Source organism: Corvus brachyrhynchos, unplaced genomic scaffold (genome assembly GCF_000691975.1).
Source record: "Corvus brachyrhynchos isolate BGI_N302 unplaced genomic scaffold, ASM69197v1 scaffold69, whole genome shotgun sequence".
In the NCBI taxonomy this organism is placed as follows: domain Eukaryota; kingdom Metazoa; phylum Chordata; class Aves; order Passeriformes; family Corvidae; genus Corvus; species Corvus brachyrhynchos.
In genome coordinates this window covers 6,655,287-6,671,710 of record NW_008240228.1, presented here as the reverse complement: position 1 = coordinate 6,671,710, position 16,424 = coordinate 6,655,287, and the positions used below count along the sequence as shown (strand labels likewise).

Below are 16,424 nucleotides of genomic sequence, written 5' to 3'. Positions count from 1 at the left end.
ACCAGTGTCCTCCAGACTATTACATTACTCTAAATATGTTTCCCTAAGTAGTTAATCAGAAGAGAGGATTAATAGGATTACCCAGAGCAGCTTTAAAAATCAACATTTTGCAGCAGTATGAGCCCAGCAGTCTATGGCTTTTCCATGCTCTGGGAATTGTAACAAAATGAGAGCAATTTAGTGATTGAACTCCCCTTACCTTGAAGAGGCAAAATCTGCGAGGATTAAATTTGTCCTTTCCCTTCCTGTCTTCTAAAGACAAAAATTTTATTAACTGCTCAACAAACTTGGGATCAGAAAAGTGATCATATATAATCTGTTCTGCCTGTAACAGGAAGAAAAAAAAAAAAAAAAGATTAGCTTTGAGGTGTTTGCGTGTCACAGTGATATCCCAATCTTTCCAAGTCCCATTTTCACTTGCATTCTCAAGGAAAGAAATCATGCCTTGGGTATCCCATTCCCCCCCTTGATTTTATCAGGAATTATCACAAACCCCTAAAAATTAGTCCTTCCCACAGTCATTAATGACCTTGTTCTCAACTCTGATTATGATTTGAAAGGGAACAAGAAAGTGCTCATTAATACAATTACTCCATGATCTCTGACAAAAAAGCAGCAATACATTAAATTAATAATTCCTCCTTGTATGCCGACACAATAAGAAGTAGAAAAATACAATTAAAAATATCTTGTGGGGATCTCCACAGTAATCTGTGGACAGTATTAAGAGAAGAAAGGAGAAGTACTATTAAAAACCCCACAAACTTGCAGCTCTTACCTCTGTCAGCTCATCTCTCCTTCGCCCAAGCTTTGGTTGCTGCTCAACTGGAGCATAAACTGTCATAGTTCTGAGTATCAAAAGGAAAAGATAAGTAATAAAAAGTTAAAAATAAAAATACACCAGCACATGTTGTTGCTTTCTATGTGGTTGTTTTCTATGTTCTCAATATTAAATAGGACTGATCCTCAATTCCAAGAGATCGAAACTTAAAGAAGAAAATTTACAACAGAACGGGGTTTGTTATTAAAGGTTTTGCTATACAAACAATGCAGAATTAGTAGGGTTAGAATACTCTACATACATGTAATATCCAATATGCATATTTCATCTTAACAGCAGCAGTTAAACACCCATATGGAATTTGTGCCTACGGCCCATAGAGAGAGAAATGGATAGAAAAGAAAGAATAAACAAAAAGCTCCAAACCAACCAACACAAAACCCAGCCAGAAATGGTAACACAAGCAAGCAGCACAAAGAACAAAATAAATTGGTTTTTTTTGGTGGTTCAGTCAAAAAAAAAATAAAATAAAACAGGATTTAATTTCCCCAAGAATTTTTCCTGCTGCCTCTCCCAACTCCACCTCAATGCTAATGCTACTCACTGGGGCCAGGTGTAATATCCCCAGTGTGTTTTCTCCACAAAACAGCAGGATTCCCAGGCTTCCTTGGTCTTTGGTAGGCTCTGGCTGTTGTAGTGCAGCCACTGGTTGTCAGCTCTGTCACCAGCCTGGATGCTGGAAGGCTTCGGGCTCCCACCTGATCCAAGAGGAAAATCAAAATTAACATGTATAGAAATGATAAAAATATATAAAAATTAAACAGGAGACATACAAATTGTTCTCACAAATTACAAGCTTTTCAGAGAGGAGAAAACCCCCAAAAGCAAAAAGAGCCCCAAACTGAAAAATTACCAATTGTATTATTACTTCTGTATCATATTTACCCATCTGCTTAGAACATCAACAACCAGGGAGAAAAGAAGAGCTCTTGATTCCATGTTTAATTTAACCAGAAAAAAAACCATTTTAGGATAAATGTAAGATATATCTTACATTAAATAAAACCTACTTATTTCATAAGGGCAGATGGGCACTTTCTTGTGTGTTCTCTTAAGCTGCTTAAGAATCCCAGCCACAGCTGAGATGGCCACCTAAAGAGAAGGAAAAAATGGGCATTAATGTATCCATTCCATACGCTTCCTTCAGAAGCATGTGGCTCATCATCCCTAAAAACTCAGTGAATGCTGGAGTGAACCCATAAGGAGATAATCCTGGTTATTTCAGGGGATACAGGACATGACTTGCTTTATAGGCCAGAAAAACCTCACTAATAATTTTGTCTTAATAATTTGAATTTAATACTGTTTTGATAATTTTTGGGGGGCAAAGGAGGTTTGTTTTGGGCCTCACTGAGGCAACAACAGAACAAACAAAACACATCGATGGCTCTGTTCAAATAACAAACTGCAGGTGGGAAAAGCAGCCATCTGCAAAAGAAATTCTGCAAAAGAACTCTGAAATAACTAAGGACTCAGCCCATCCCACATTTTCACAGTTTACAGATTTACATATGTCATGCTACAGCGCTGCCAAGACTGCCATTTCTTGGATCGGGAATTTTGTACACGTGCGTGGCTGGAAGGGCGAGGAAGGAGTTCCACCCCAGTTTTTGTGCTTTATCCCAGCAAAACCCCACAAGCACCTGATGTAAACCCCAAAGAGCTGCAGACCCAAAGCAAATCCTTCTCCCGGGCTCACCTTCCGAACCACAATCGCATCGTGGTTGAGACACTGCACGAAGAATTTTATGGCACGGGTGGGCAGGACCCTGTCATCCCTCAGGAGCAGGGACAGGAAGCCAATGCTTATGTGCTCAAACTTCCAGGGCCTGGAAAAAATCACATATTCAAAACAGAGTGTACATACCAAAGTTTAGGTACTGGTTTTACTCAGAAATTGTATGTATCAAGATTATGCAAGTACATAAATAAATGACACTGCTGTAATCAATAAGCTTAACTCATTTTGGGAAACCTCCAGTGTTCTGGGAATACTAGGTGTAAAAATGTAAAATACACAATGAAAAATACCTATAGGGATATTCTTTGTAAGTTTTTTAACACAAATATTATGGGAACAATTAGAATCTATTTGGATGTCAGTGTTACACAGACAGACCAGAGCTTTTTTTATTAAAAAAATATTAATACCCCCAGTAACAGGCCAGACTAATTAAGGAAAAAGCTTAACTCCAAGATGTGATGATGCCTTGTATTAACAATTAAAGCTTCCAGTGCAAATAACTCCAAGACCATGCTAACTGCTCTCCTGGATACTGATCCATGTAACCACCTCCAACCCACCCCAAAAAACCCCTTTCATGCACAAAAGGGGGACTTACAGATTTCTCTGTTCCACGCAGTCCAGCAGCATGTTGACCAAATTTTCATAGTTCCTGAGAGAAAGAGAGGGAGTTATCAACCACATAGTACTGGGGGATCCACTGAAAAACAGAGGTAAAGTTCCTCAACAAAGGTTTGTGAAGGTGAAAAGGAAGACGCACAGAGGAAATAGAAGCATAGAGAGAAGATGCAGCCCAACAATCCTTGGGCATTCTGGATTTTTCAGTTTAGCCACTTTGGATGATGATGACATTTAATGTGCAGTTCAGGGAAGCTGAACTCACCTCAGAGCCTCAGAGTTCTTCTCCTTCTGTCGCTGAATTCCCAACTGAATTTCCTCTGACCCCAGAGCTGTGAACTCTGAACTTGGCTGTCCCGAGTTCTGCAGCAAAACAGCCACCTCCCTGCACTTCTCTGGAACCTGTTGATGGACAGTGCAAAGATTTGGGACTTGAACTTAGATGTTTTTAACATCTCTGCTTTGGAATCAGCAGAGTACAGAATCTCCTTGTCCATACAGACAAGCCTGAACACCAAGGAATTGGTCACTCACTGCAAAATCCAGTCCAATGGTTTCATACTGCCGATGGATTTTCTCTGCCAGGTCATCAAAGAGTCTGACTATGGATGGTTTTTCCAAGGACATGGCTTTGCTAAGCCCAGAAGAGACAATTGCTGGCCACGTCTGTGCAATGCAATCCCAGTCGTGCAGATTGGCCAAGCACACCCCACTGTGATTCCCAAGAAGACAGTATAAGGCACCCTGTGGAGTCGAAGATGGGAGTTTGGGAAGGTTAAAGCACTGCTCATCCGAGATATCGACATAAGCACACACCCACACAGAATAAAAATTCAGCTGCAGCTACCAAATCATTAAAATGTCCCATAAACATTCAGTCTCACTGTCAAATTACTGAAGATTTTTGCACTGAGTCCTCTTCATTTAATGAGATTGGAAGCCCTGCCAATTAATTTATCCACAGATTGGCTGCCTGATTTCTCAATTATGTTAGAGGAGATGATTCACAGCTGCTTCACCTTGACTACAGCTTTTCAATTTCCATTCCATAACTTAAAAATAGTTGCTAACTCACATTTTGGTAATACCTGAGCACACAGGGAACATATTTAAACACTGTTTCTCTTGAAAACAGATCTAATACAAATAATTCCTTACACCAGCCATGCCTATTAGCCACGAAAATATCAGTCATGCTGATAAACAAGCAAATCCCACTTTTCCCATTGAAAATTCTCATGCAAAAACACTTTCAAAAGACAGCCACAAAACTAAGTTAATGAAGCAGTACTTTAAATTGCTTCTGAGTGACATCTTGCCGGTCGGGACGCAGGAATTCCAGAACCAAAGGAATGATATCTCTGCAACAGAAATTGTAGGTTCCCAGAGCTGTGAAGAATGCTTGCTGAGCTTTACTTCTGACCTGAAACAAAAAATTTACTAGATAAAAAAAACATCCTCGTCCATTTCAGTTACTTATGCATAAAGTTGTTATCATGTATTTGTGCACAGAAACAAAATTATTTGTGGAAGGCTGTAAACACCCCACCCTGCTTATAAAAATCTACTTCTTGTTTCTGGCATTTACATGAGAACAGCTCCAAAGTTACAGAAGATTCTTCATGTTGCCAGAAACAAGGTGTTTTTAAGATCATTTGAAAAGCAAACAGCCGGAACAACAGATTTAGGATGTAGAATCGCTTGAAGAGACCAACAAAACACTCCATAAATCTCAGTTTAAAAGGGGCTGCTCCTCACCTGCCCATAGGAACTCGTGGACAAACACAGAAGATCCCTGATCATCTCCTGGTGGGAAGTTTTGTATTCACAGCCTTCCATCGTCAGGGTTCTCAGCTGAATCCATGGGGAGCACAAAGAAAGGACAGATTGTTTTCGCATTTCACACATATAAAGAACACCAGAGCAGGAATATTGTTACGATGACATTTAGCAAACTATGCAAAGCAGCTTTTCAAGCAAATTATGGGGATTGAAGGGGAAGAATTACCTCATGCTGCAGCATAACCCTGTCGATCAGCAAGGCTCTGATGTGTTGTTTCTTTCCTTGAAGCTGTAAAGAAAGACATTTGGTTTAGATTTCCGTATCCTATCAGCAATTCAGGAATCTCAGCTTCACACAGCCAAGTCACCGACCCTGTTCTCCATTGATTTTTTCACTAGATTGAAGCTTTTCCATCGCGAATCAAACTCATGTTTGTGAGACCCTTGGAACTGTAAAACGTCACTGATAATCTGTGGAAAGAAAGAGAGGACAAGAGTGATTATGTTGCAAAACACATCATCTTGCCTTAAGTTTTACAAATGTAAAGCATACCTTTATTATTAGAAACAAAGACTTGGTATCATCTTCTGAATGATCAAGAATATAGCCTGCAATTGGGAGAAATGAAATTGATCATCAGACAGGAGAAGAGCTTTAAAAATTAGCAATAATTTTATTTCCGCAAAGCTTAACTTTTGGAATTGTAGGCAAAGTAAACAATACAATTTCCTCATGTATACAATCATACTGAAGTATGACAGTTGGTTTTCGTTACAGGAGTGATCAAACTTACGCAGCAATTTCCTTGTCACCCTTGCAATTGTTTCTCTGTAATTCTCCCTGGATAAATCTAAAAGAGAAAAAAACATTTTATGTTTATTATACAACAGCATAAAAAGCAACTAATAGTGGAAAGCCAGAGCAGACTATTCAGAACTGGCAGTATGAGCTATTATAAAAATAACCATTTGTTATATCTAAGGACATGGCTCTCATCAGTTTATCAACTCAGCTGCTTGGGTTTTATAGGTACACAACCATCTTTATCTGCTTTGACAGCTGGTTTTATTTCTAAGTTCAGGCAGTTCATTTAGCATCTGGGAATTGAGGAACACACAGAGCTCCCATTACCAGCCAGATTCCTGCAGCAGATCCGTATCTTGTGTACCACTGCTGAAAATAAAACTGTGTGTACACAGAACTCTGGTGTTGGTCACAAAATCCCATTTATATGAAGAGAAGAATCAAAATTATGGTTCTCCAAAAGAACCCACTGTTTTTACAAAAAAATAAAAAGAAAGCAATTTTAAAAAAGAAGAAAACAACACTTAGAGCCTGCCTGAACAGAACTGGGATCTACTCACCATATTCAACACCAGTGTACAGCTTTGTCTCTTCCAAAGACACCAGACTTGGGACCCTGCATGAAAATAAGCCAAGTATTACTACACATTACAGAAATCACGGAGTATGTGCATTTCACTGGCATTTAATTCATTTTAACAAGTTAAATTTAATGCCAGTAGCACAAAGACTTCTGGATTTACTAACAGTACATCTCAGTTCTCACATTTATAAATGAACCATCCCTTTGGATCAGACTTTGTCAGAGGCAGGGACACCATCAGGCCACCTTGAACCCGGAATCTCTATTTCCCAGTTAACAGAACCCCATCAGTTCTATTGAACAGGCAGAAATTTGGTTTCTGTCAAACCTAAGAACACACATTGAAACACACATGGCTCCTTGTTGTAGGGAAGGACAGGAGCATTTGAGTCCTTTCCTGACAAGTGAATTTTCTGTATCTTGATATTTACTATCAGTGTTCCCTAAAGTAGCTTCTAGCAGCAGCTGCATGACAACAGCAGTAAGAAAGCACTAAAACCCAGCACGAAGGAACACAATCACTAGAATGTTCGGGACATAAAATAAATGTTACTTACAGATGAGCCACCCTTTCTCCTTTGAGAGGAGGCAGAATGTTCCCAGAGCCAATCAGGCAGTTGTGCACGATGGCAAGAGACTGCTGCACATCATCTCTTAAACAAAGAGGAAAACCTGGTTACTTATCTGTTAATTGCTTGAAAATAAACAAACCACATCTTTTTTGTGACGTTTTATGCAAGTTTTTTCTTTAGTTGTATCAGTTCTACACACAGGAGGGAGTGCTGCAGAAATCAAGCTGGGCTTTTTTATGCCAACCTAATTCTTTTCCAAACCCCAATGTTTAACTTCATTTTCCAGAAAACATGGGAGATTTTATATTCCAAAACTGTGCAGGTGAGATAAACTAATATGAAAATTGCTTTGAAGGATTTTATCTAAATCTCAGATAAAACCTATGAAATAACTCCTTACCCCAAGGCCAAGACAATTAGATCTTCCCACCATGGGGAAGATGAGGGAATAATTTAGGAGTGAATATTTTACAGTCTGAAGATAAATTAAAATGTGAAATGCAAATAACTTATTTTCTGTGTTACTTCAAAGAAATCTTGATGCTATCTCATCTTGATGCTATTATCATCAGCTGAACTAGGAACTTCAGAAATCCTAGAATAATATCAAAGTGCAACATTATAGTATTTTCCTCCTTACTAACTACTGTGAGTGGAAAATACACCTTCTGCATCCTACCTGGACATTTCCAGCTCTCCAAGTGCATAGAGCTCCAGCCTGGTGAGCTCAGGCTGCAGGAAAGTATCCAGCAAATAAAAAGCAAAGCTTATTTCCTCAGATGAAGGAACATGCCACTGGATATCCAAGTTCCACAGGTCACCTGGTTTACCCCAGTCCTGTAGTAAATAAAGATGTTTCTTATTAATCAAGCTATTTAAATTGTGTTTAAAAAAAATAGTATTTAATATTACAAAAAAAAAAACAAACCCAAACACATGTGAACTAACTACTGCTATAAATTAACGTAGTTATCCTGACATTTCGAGGAAAAACAACACCATCAGAAAATCAAACAGACATTCCAATCCTATATATGTCTACACATACCCAGAAAATAACACATATCTGTAAGCACTAAAATGAAAAGGATTTAATTGAATCTAATTGGTCTAATTGAAATATAACTTAATTATTCCTTTGACTGGACATAAATTCAGACACATTCTTAAGCACAACTCAGACTTTTGATACTCCCATGGAGAACAGGAAAGTCATTGTGAATGTTTTCAGTTTCAGAGGGGGAATTGAAAATAATTGCGTGATTGTTGTTTTTGGGGGTTCCGTTGATTTGTTTGTTTCATTGGGGGTTTTTTTGTGTTTGGCATTTGGGATATTTTTGTTTGTTTTTTTAAATGATTAACTGGCCCAACAGGATGTTTCTATCAGTTGTAAAACTGGACTAGCTTTCAGTAACAAGATTATCTGCTGTTGGGAATTACATAAAAACACTTTTCAGCAAAATGCAGTTGTATATTGAAACAGGCCAGCTGAAAATTGCTGCCTTTAAACTGGAATATTGATAAATTGATGTCAAAGTCTTAACAGCAGAGCAGCACGTGACTTTTCACAGTTTCAGTAACTTTTAATATTGCCAGTTCTGCTTTCATTTTATCTCAAGCTCAGGAGAGAATCATTATTTGTTATTCGGCTGACATGTAAAACACCACATATCCTTGCTGTGTATTAACTTACTGTGTCATGCAATCATGGTAAAACACACATCATAAACCACTAATAAGTCATATAAAACTACTCAAAACTCTAAAACTACTCCAACAACAGTCAGTATTCATTTTTGGCTATCAATATACTTTAAATTAATCGTCATTTGCTCTACATTTCAAAGCCCAAAGCATCGCTTCCCATTGCTGCTACCACTGGTCAGAGATCTCCAAATAAAACCCTAAGAGCGTACGGGTTTTTTTTCCAAGAAACCAAAAAAAAAAGTCAAATCCTCTAATCCTAAATAAATGAAAATCCTTGCCTTGATAGGAAAGTATTCAGAAAGAGGCTTGTCAAAGCCACCTGGCACACTGCAGTACTCTGTGGGGTAGATAAGTGTAGCAGAACGAAGAAGATGGTGCAGTAGGTTACAAGACAGAATGTAACCCTGCTTACAGGTTAAGTGTAGGGTGCGCTGCAGTATCTTCCCAAACTGCTCCCTGTACAGTAGCAGCTTCTTGCCATCCACTCGAGTGATCTGGGGGCACAGAGAGACATTGCAAACATCAGTTTGGTCCTGCAGGGCTGGACAGGGTCACACTGCTCAGCCCAGCTGGGCCAGGATCCATTCTCCAGCTCCCACTGAAGTTGCACGTGAACTGCTGCTTCCACAGCTGCTGGAAAAGTTTCCATGACGCCACCTGCTTGACCCCATCCCAAATTTTCTAGCAATACTCCTATATTTTCTTTAATTAATTTAAAAACATATTTACAAAAAGCTTCTTATGTTTTTTCCTGCATTGATCCCTCTTCTTTCACTCCCCCTCAATAATTACTTTAATTCATTCCACATGCAACACTGTTTATCTGCTTCAAACAGCAGCCACTCATGTCTCATTCAGAGTCAGGTAAAAACCAGAAGCTCTGCAGTGCCATTCATACAACATTTACTTTGCTTTAATAGAAGTTTATTTTTTTTCTCCTTTCAGGGGCATTAAACAGGATGCAGTGACACACAAGCATGGGAAGAATGTTTTTGGGAATACCTCTGATAAAAGCTGAAGATTCCAGAGCAGCTCCTTATCTAGTTCTTCATCATGTAATACATCATCATCTAGAGGAACAAGGGATAAGCACTGCTGTAACCCCACTGCAGTCAAGTTTTCCAAATGAGCTCCATCAGAATCCAGGTGCTTCCATCCCAAAATCTGTCTCCCAACCGCCCAACTCACACTGCACCCATGTCCAACTGGAAGTCATTGTAGCCAATGTACCATCCTGAATTTGATGAATGTCTGGAGACATTTCAAACTGCCACATTTTTAAGTAATTGTGGTCTTGCAACCTGACAGATTTTGGTCTTGAAATTACACAACTGCTGGTGTGGATTTTTTAGTTGAAGTAATGCATCTTTCCATTGCTGAAATGAACTTGTGGAAAACACCCAGAAGTTTTAGTTATTATTTTAATGTTTAACAAAAATCAACCCAAAAGCAAGCCAATAACACTGGAAATGTTAGAAACTTACTGCCTGTGAGGTGAGTTATGACGTTGCAGCAATGTGGTACAAACAGCTTCAAGGACTCCTCAGGGCGGCACTGCAAACGGCACCAGAAATAATCCATTTTAAAACAAAATATCTTGGGGAACTCAGCACACACACTGATAAATACCTAAGACCAGATTGCATCCCAACTCCAATCCACTGAGTCAGCCTGACTTCATGACTCTCAGTCAATAAAACCTAAGTTTAACATAACTGCAAGACAAATACTGAGTGAACTAACCTCTTGAAATATTGCTATATGCAACCCACCAATTTTAGAAGACATGATATTAAGAGCCACCAGTATTTACATTAAAAAATACAGATATTACACAGAAAAAAGTAGCAGCACTGGCTTTTTTCTTTTTTAAACTAAAGAGGGAGTGAAATTAAGAGCATTTTCTCTCACTTTTACTGCAGCTCGGCACATATCGGCAACCATTCGACCAGCTACTCTTGTCTCAAATATATTTGAAACAGCAAAGTTAAAAACCTTCTCCAAGGCAACCTAAAAATCAGGACAAAAAGATGGAGGTTGCTTTTAAAGAAAAAAGCAAATTAGGTATCCCAAAATATTTGATATTACACAGAAGGCAGTATCTCTACATAACCCTGCATTCTTTTAAACCAGAAACCCACAACAATTCACATGAAAAAGAAAATCAGCGTAGAGATGGAGAAAGCAGCTCTGTGGAAAGCCTGAAATGTTCCCTTTGGGAAGAGAGGAGGTGGATAACTCTTGATGACTAATAGAAGTTTAGGGCGATTCTGAGAAACTACACAGAAAACGTTTTCCAGGAATAAGTCACAGGCTGATGACAGGAAAAATTATTTCACATGTTACAGTGAAGGAAAGCCAAGACATCCCTTAGTTAAGGCATAATCAGGGAATTAAGTAGCAACAATTTAAGTAGCCAGTGTATTTAAAAGCAGATTATTTCCATCCAATGCTTTGCCAAGGCAAGGTGAACTATATAAAATGTAAATCTCATGAATACTTGAATAATGGACAAACAGGAAAAATACAAATTAAATACTTAATGACAACAAAGAATTAACTTAAGGCTTGTATTTACCAAAAGATTCCAAACAAAAATCACACCAAAGTGCCAATGTTCAAAATGTACAAAACCTGGCATCTCCAAATATATATATATTTAAACAGATAGAAATGTGCTAACCCAACCTACAAGGAAAGAAGCTGTCCACGTAATAACCCGGATTCTCCACCCTCTCCCTCTGAGTTATTTTAATCCAGGTAATTTTTCTGATCCCATTAACCATGCAGCTCCTTGAACAGCCTCTCTGACCCAGGTGAAGAAATGGCAGGGAGATGGAGAGAAAAGGAAAGCAGAGGCTTGGGTGGGACAGCATTGCCACCAAGACATGAAAATCCACAACCTAAACTGATACAGGGATAAAATAAACTGTTGGAATGATTTCTCCTTGTGTTTATCATCAGTTTGCAGGAGAGCTCTGTAGTGAGTGGGATAAAATCATAAACCAAACTGCCATGAAGTCAACCTCCCCCCTCAGCCCTTTCCTTGGTTAAATGTGGAAGTTCACATTCATGAGGGAAGGAAGAATTTGAATGCACCAGTTGTTGCCAACACAAAATTAAATTTCCTAAAAGAGATGAAAAGTCCACGTTCTACATACCTTAAAGATATCCTTTGAACACTGGGTAAGGATTGTACTGAAAGTAGAAGAGAGACCCAGTTCCACCAGACTCTCCAAATGAGTCATTTTTTCTGTTTCAGTCTCCTCTCTGGTTTGTTCTAATGTGCTGCTCTCTATAAGTCCAAAACATCTACACAAATAAATGAAATGGTAGGGTTAGTAAGTGAAATGGGGAAGTTTTATGAAGTTCTTAATGCCAAGCTTCCCCCTATCCTTAGCTCACTCACCTATCCATAAACTGCAGCACAAAATCCTCAAATTCAGCAGATGCAGAGCACAATTCTCTTTCCACCTACAGTTTTCCAACATGAAGGAAACACACAAGGTTGGCTTTTATTAAGGAAACATAATAGAAAGTTAATTTCCTAGATCAACTACTTCCAATGTCCAAGTGAAAACATCCTCCAGTGCATTTCCCACCATACAGACTCAACTGCTCCATGAAACAGTTATTACATGTTCCTGACACTGTCCTGTCCCAGTTTCCTGCCTGGATGTGTATCCAAATAACCCCTCTGGTGAAATCAGGTCTGCCTCCATGGATACAACCTTTGGCCTCACCACTGATCCTCCTTTGTAGCAGGAGGTGAGCGAGTGCCAGGAGTGCTGCCAGACCTCTCTCTCCTGGCAGATATTGACAGTAAATATTCACTGTACAAACTCCTCTTCATTTTTGAGTGCTGCAGCTCTGGGACAATGAAATTCACCTTTTAATTTGGGCAACCTGTGGCTCTCTGAGCTACAAAGTGTCCCAGGAGCAAAGAGGTGTGGTGATAAGGGAGATAAGACTCACTGTCTAATGCTGTTACTATCTCTTGACTAGAGGAGATTAACAAGTATCTGGAGGGAAAGCAAAAGAATCTCAATCAGGGAAGGGAAGCAGGACTTAAAAGAGGAGCAGGGGTTTATTTAGGAAGAAAACAGCCCTGAAAAACGGGAAAAAAATAGAATGCACTATTTAAAATAACTACACAGACAAACCTCCTCCTCAAGGCAGGGAAAGCTCCAAGTCAAATGACACCACACAGGGCCCTGAGCAATTTAGTTTTGACATAAAAACATTAAACTGCCTGAATTTAACACTCTCTACAACAAGCTGTGACGAAGAAGCATTGCTAAAGCCAATTTGCACACTGGTGTCAGCTCCACTGATAGAAACAAACAGAATTAATATCTGTGCATACGCTGCTAGAAATTAAACTGAAAACTAAGTTACAGCTCTGTTTTTATACCAACCCAGCACTCTTACCTCTGAAAGATCATCTCTTTCTTGCAATACAGATGAACAATCTACTAAAGGCACCAGAGTAGAAAATGTTGCAATGAACTGGAATGTAATCTGTTGAGAGGTACAAATAGCTCTTTAATGAGTGTTACTCTATCTACACATTAAAAAGCTTTTCCAGTTAAGGTATGGGACCTAAAGCAAATTATACTAAAAAAAAAAATCCAGAGCTCTATTCTTCCACCCTAAAACTTCAACAGGTATTTCAGATTTTATATATAAAATTAAACAGGCAGCACTGTAAAAATAGTCTCAATTTTCTAAGTAACGTAGCCATTATTTTGTGCTGAACTTTAAAGTTACAAAACCCCAATATTTACATTAAGTCCATTAATATGAATTTCTGAAAATACAGACTTTTTATAATTTAATATAATGAAAACCTAGGGATAAAGAGCTTCCTTTTGATCTTAAAAGACCAGGAATATTTGCTAGGAGCTGGGAAGCAGCTGTTTAATCTTGTTTTTCAGAGCTGCCCAAAAAGTCAGTACAATCCTTCTCACAAGCACTCTGCACTGTTCAATGAGCCAAAGAGGCCTGTAATATTAAATTTTTTTGAATAAAATTGTGCAGAAAAAAAGACTGATAAATTCTGGACATGGGAGTTACCTGCTTACACAGAAATATGAAAATATTTCTATATAAAATACAATATTAGCTAGTTGGCTGGTTATCTCCTAAAAAAAGGCAATATTTGTACACTCACCATGCATTTGCTGAAGTCATTTGGGTCCACCCCAGGCAAGGCTCTCATCAGCAGAGGTAGCATGTGTGTGGGACCCTCAGGAAACCACTTCCCCCCGGACACCAGGCTCCGAGCTACTCCAATGACACAGCTCAGGGTGGCTGTGAGCTGATGAGGCTCTGTCAGGGTCTCAAGTGCAGGATATGTTCTGCAAAATGGGAGGCAGTCAGATTGGCAACAGTAATGTTTCTAAAGCCTTCAAAGACAATAGAAGTGGACTGCACACGCTATTTTCTGCATTGAAGAAGAAAACATTTTAATGTTTCCAAAATTGTTTTCTCATCATTTTCCAATGGATTTAACACTGTTTTGTTACAATGTTCCTTCCATTGGATCAGTGCTATCCACCACCAGTTCAAGATTAAAGACCTTCCAAGCAGCTGCAGCACAGGAACTAACAACTGCTCCTGCATCCAAAGCTACCACGATTTCCCTGTTTGGACTTTGAGGCAATGCCAGCTGTAGGGTTCTTGTGGCAAACACGAGAACGTGCCTTGGCTGCCTCTAAATCGAGAAGGGATCTCTTCATATTACTACAAAGTCCAGACCTCTTTATCAAAACCCGGGAAGTTACTGTGATTTTTAAACCTTTTTTTTAAAAAATTAATACTTTTTAAGCAAACTGCATAGCAACACTTCCTGTTGTTACCAACAGCCTCCAGTTCAGAGAGGAGTCACACTGCTACCACTGCCCTCCGTCACCCAGAGCACAGCACACCCAAATAATCTGGAACTGCAGCCAAGGCAAACATTCCAGGGATAGTTTGAACTACAGAGCAGATGTTGGGTCTGCTCTCAAAAAGAAAGGGCAGCCCTACTCAGCACTGCTGTCCTGCTTGGAACTGCTGGGCTTGGGATGTTTTGTAAAAGAGCAGATTTATCAAGTTTTTACAAACAGTTGAGTAAGGGTGGTGTGGAACACGGGAAGGGCTCTTCAATCAAACTCATTCCTCTGCTGTTCTGTTAAAATACAAAAGACTGCATAGGGAACATGGATGGGGGCTAGGAGGAAAGCTTTCAGTGGAGAAGGAAGGAGCAACATTTTTCTTTGGCAATTTCAGGCACTAAGGCATTAAAAATAGCACAAACCAAGTATTTCACAGAGGCACACAGTCTGGCAACTACAAGGTCAGCAATGCCAGTGATTTTAAACAACCTGCAACATGCTCGGAACCAAACAGAAATGTAAAACATATCCTTATTGCTACACAAGCATCCCGTGTATCTGGAACCTACCAGGTGGCTTATGAATAAAGGATGCAAAGTTGCTTTTTCAACTGATCCACCCACTATCTGATACAAAATGCTCCCAGAAATGCAAGCCACCTGAGGACTGCCTACCCTAAAGCACACGAGCTGCCAACAGCTCCCAGAACTATTCCACTTGCCAGGTGATCAGAAAAACCAAACAGCAAACAACAAAACAAATCAAATGAATTAAAATAAAAAATTGAGTCCTCCCTTGCTCCCAGTTCTGAGATGACTGCTCAGGAGGGTGTATCAGCAGCTCCTCTCACTGCAGGTATTCGCTCACAGCAAGCAATTAGTTTATTATTTAATACGACTGCTTTTCCTATTTATTTCTTGGGAAGGGCACACGAAGTTGCAACGTTCCTGCAAAACTTACTTCTCAAGTACAGGTGGAATTACTAATTCAGGACGCATCAGTGCAAGGTTCTGCAGGGCTTGGGCAGCCTCCAGGCTTCCGGTTTTGCTGAACATTGCCAGGAGAACAGGCTGGATGATGCACTGCACAAAGTCTGTCACATCCTGGTCCGTGAGTTTGTGGCTCTCAGGGACAGGAGTTAACCAGGTCACCTTCTTGTAGCGCTCACGGTGCAGCCTCCTCACAACACCACTGGGCAACCTCTGGAGCAGCTTCATCAGTTTGTTCTGGGAACAGACCAGAAACGCTGGTCAGTGGCATGGCAGCAGCACAACCTGGCTGCTCAGGGCACAACAAAAAATTTTAAGGCAAGATCTTGGGATTACACAACCACAATAAAGGAAAACTCTGAAGAGCTCTAAAATACAGCATTCACGATTTATTGCTAAACTTCATTTCCCAAAATACCAGTAATTGTGCTGCCAGCACTGTCGCATGATTTCAGAAGTCATGAAAATCACATAAAAATTATACAGTCAGGAATCAAGATTATTAACCAGTAATTAGGCCATCTTTGGGAGCATTCTCTGTACCTTCAGTGTAAGCAAACACCCTACTCAAGAACAAGCCAGCTCCCTTGGCACTGCTGTGACCAGCCTTGCTGTTTTAATCTCTATTTCCCATCAGCTGTCACAGGGAGATTCTCACATTCTTTAACAGAAGATTCCACTAGTTACACCATCTAAATGTTATGCTTCAAACTAGACAATGCAGTAAAAATCCTGTTTGCTTTGTTTAATAGAATCATAGAATGGATTGGGTGGGAAGGGACCTCAAAGCTCATCCAGTTCCAACCCCCTGCCACGGGCAGGGACACCTTCCACAAGACCAGGCTGCTCCAAGGCCCATCCTAGATTTTGATAACTTGGAGACAGTAGATCAGTAAGAAAAAAA

General features: G+C 39.6%; 1 protein-coding gene across 1 annotated transcript in view; it reads right to left on the bottom strand.

Moving 5' to 3' along the window:
- The window catches only part of PSME4 (proteasome activator subunit 4), a 38,104-nt gene that overhangs the window by 11,668 nt on the left and 10,012 nt on the right, over positions 1-16,424 (bottom strand). The window contains exons 9-34 of the mRNA XM_008642042.2: positions 15,492-15,757; positions 13,826-14,012; positions 13,084-13,173; positions 12,062-12,126; positions 11,814-11,964; positions 10,564-10,662; positions 10,137-10,206; positions 9,655-9,722; positions 8,931-9,146; positions 7,625-7,782; positions 6,931-7,026; positions 6,351-6,406; positions 5,780-5,836; positions 5,539-5,594; positions 5,358-5,456; positions 5,212-5,274; positions 4,962-5,057; positions 4,495-4,626; positions 3,738-3,947; positions 3,469-3,605; positions 3,184-3,237; positions 2,541-2,670; positions 1,852-1,933; positions 1,386-1,539; positions 779-848; positions 200-325 (exon numbers count right to left, since the gene is read on the bottom strand). Coding sequence (XP_008640264.1) covers positions 200-325; positions 779-848; positions 1,386-1,539; positions 1,852-1,933; positions 2,541-2,670; positions 3,184-3,237; positions 3,469-3,605; positions 3,738-3,947; positions 4,495-4,626; positions 4,962-5,057; positions 5,212-5,274; positions 5,358-5,456; positions 5,539-5,594; positions 5,780-5,836; positions 6,351-6,406; positions 6,931-7,026; positions 7,625-7,782; positions 8,931-9,146; positions 9,655-9,722; positions 10,137-10,206; positions 10,564-10,662; positions 11,814-11,964; positions 12,062-12,126; positions 13,084-13,173; positions 13,826-14,012; positions 15,492-15,757 — 2,988 coding nt within the window. The remainder of the gene's footprint in view (positions 1-199; positions 326-778; positions 849-1,385; positions 1,540-1,851; positions 1,934-2,540; positions 2,671-3,183; positions 3,238-3,468; positions 3,606-3,737; positions 3,948-4,494; positions 4,627-4,961; positions 5,058-5,211; positions 5,275-5,357; positions 5,457-5,538; positions 5,595-5,779; positions 5,837-6,350; positions 6,407-6,930; positions 7,027-7,624; positions 7,783-8,930; positions 9,147-9,654; positions 9,723-10,136; positions 10,207-10,563; positions 10,663-11,813; positions 11,965-12,061; positions 12,127-13,083; positions 13,174-13,825; positions 14,013-15,491; positions 15,758-16,424) is intronic.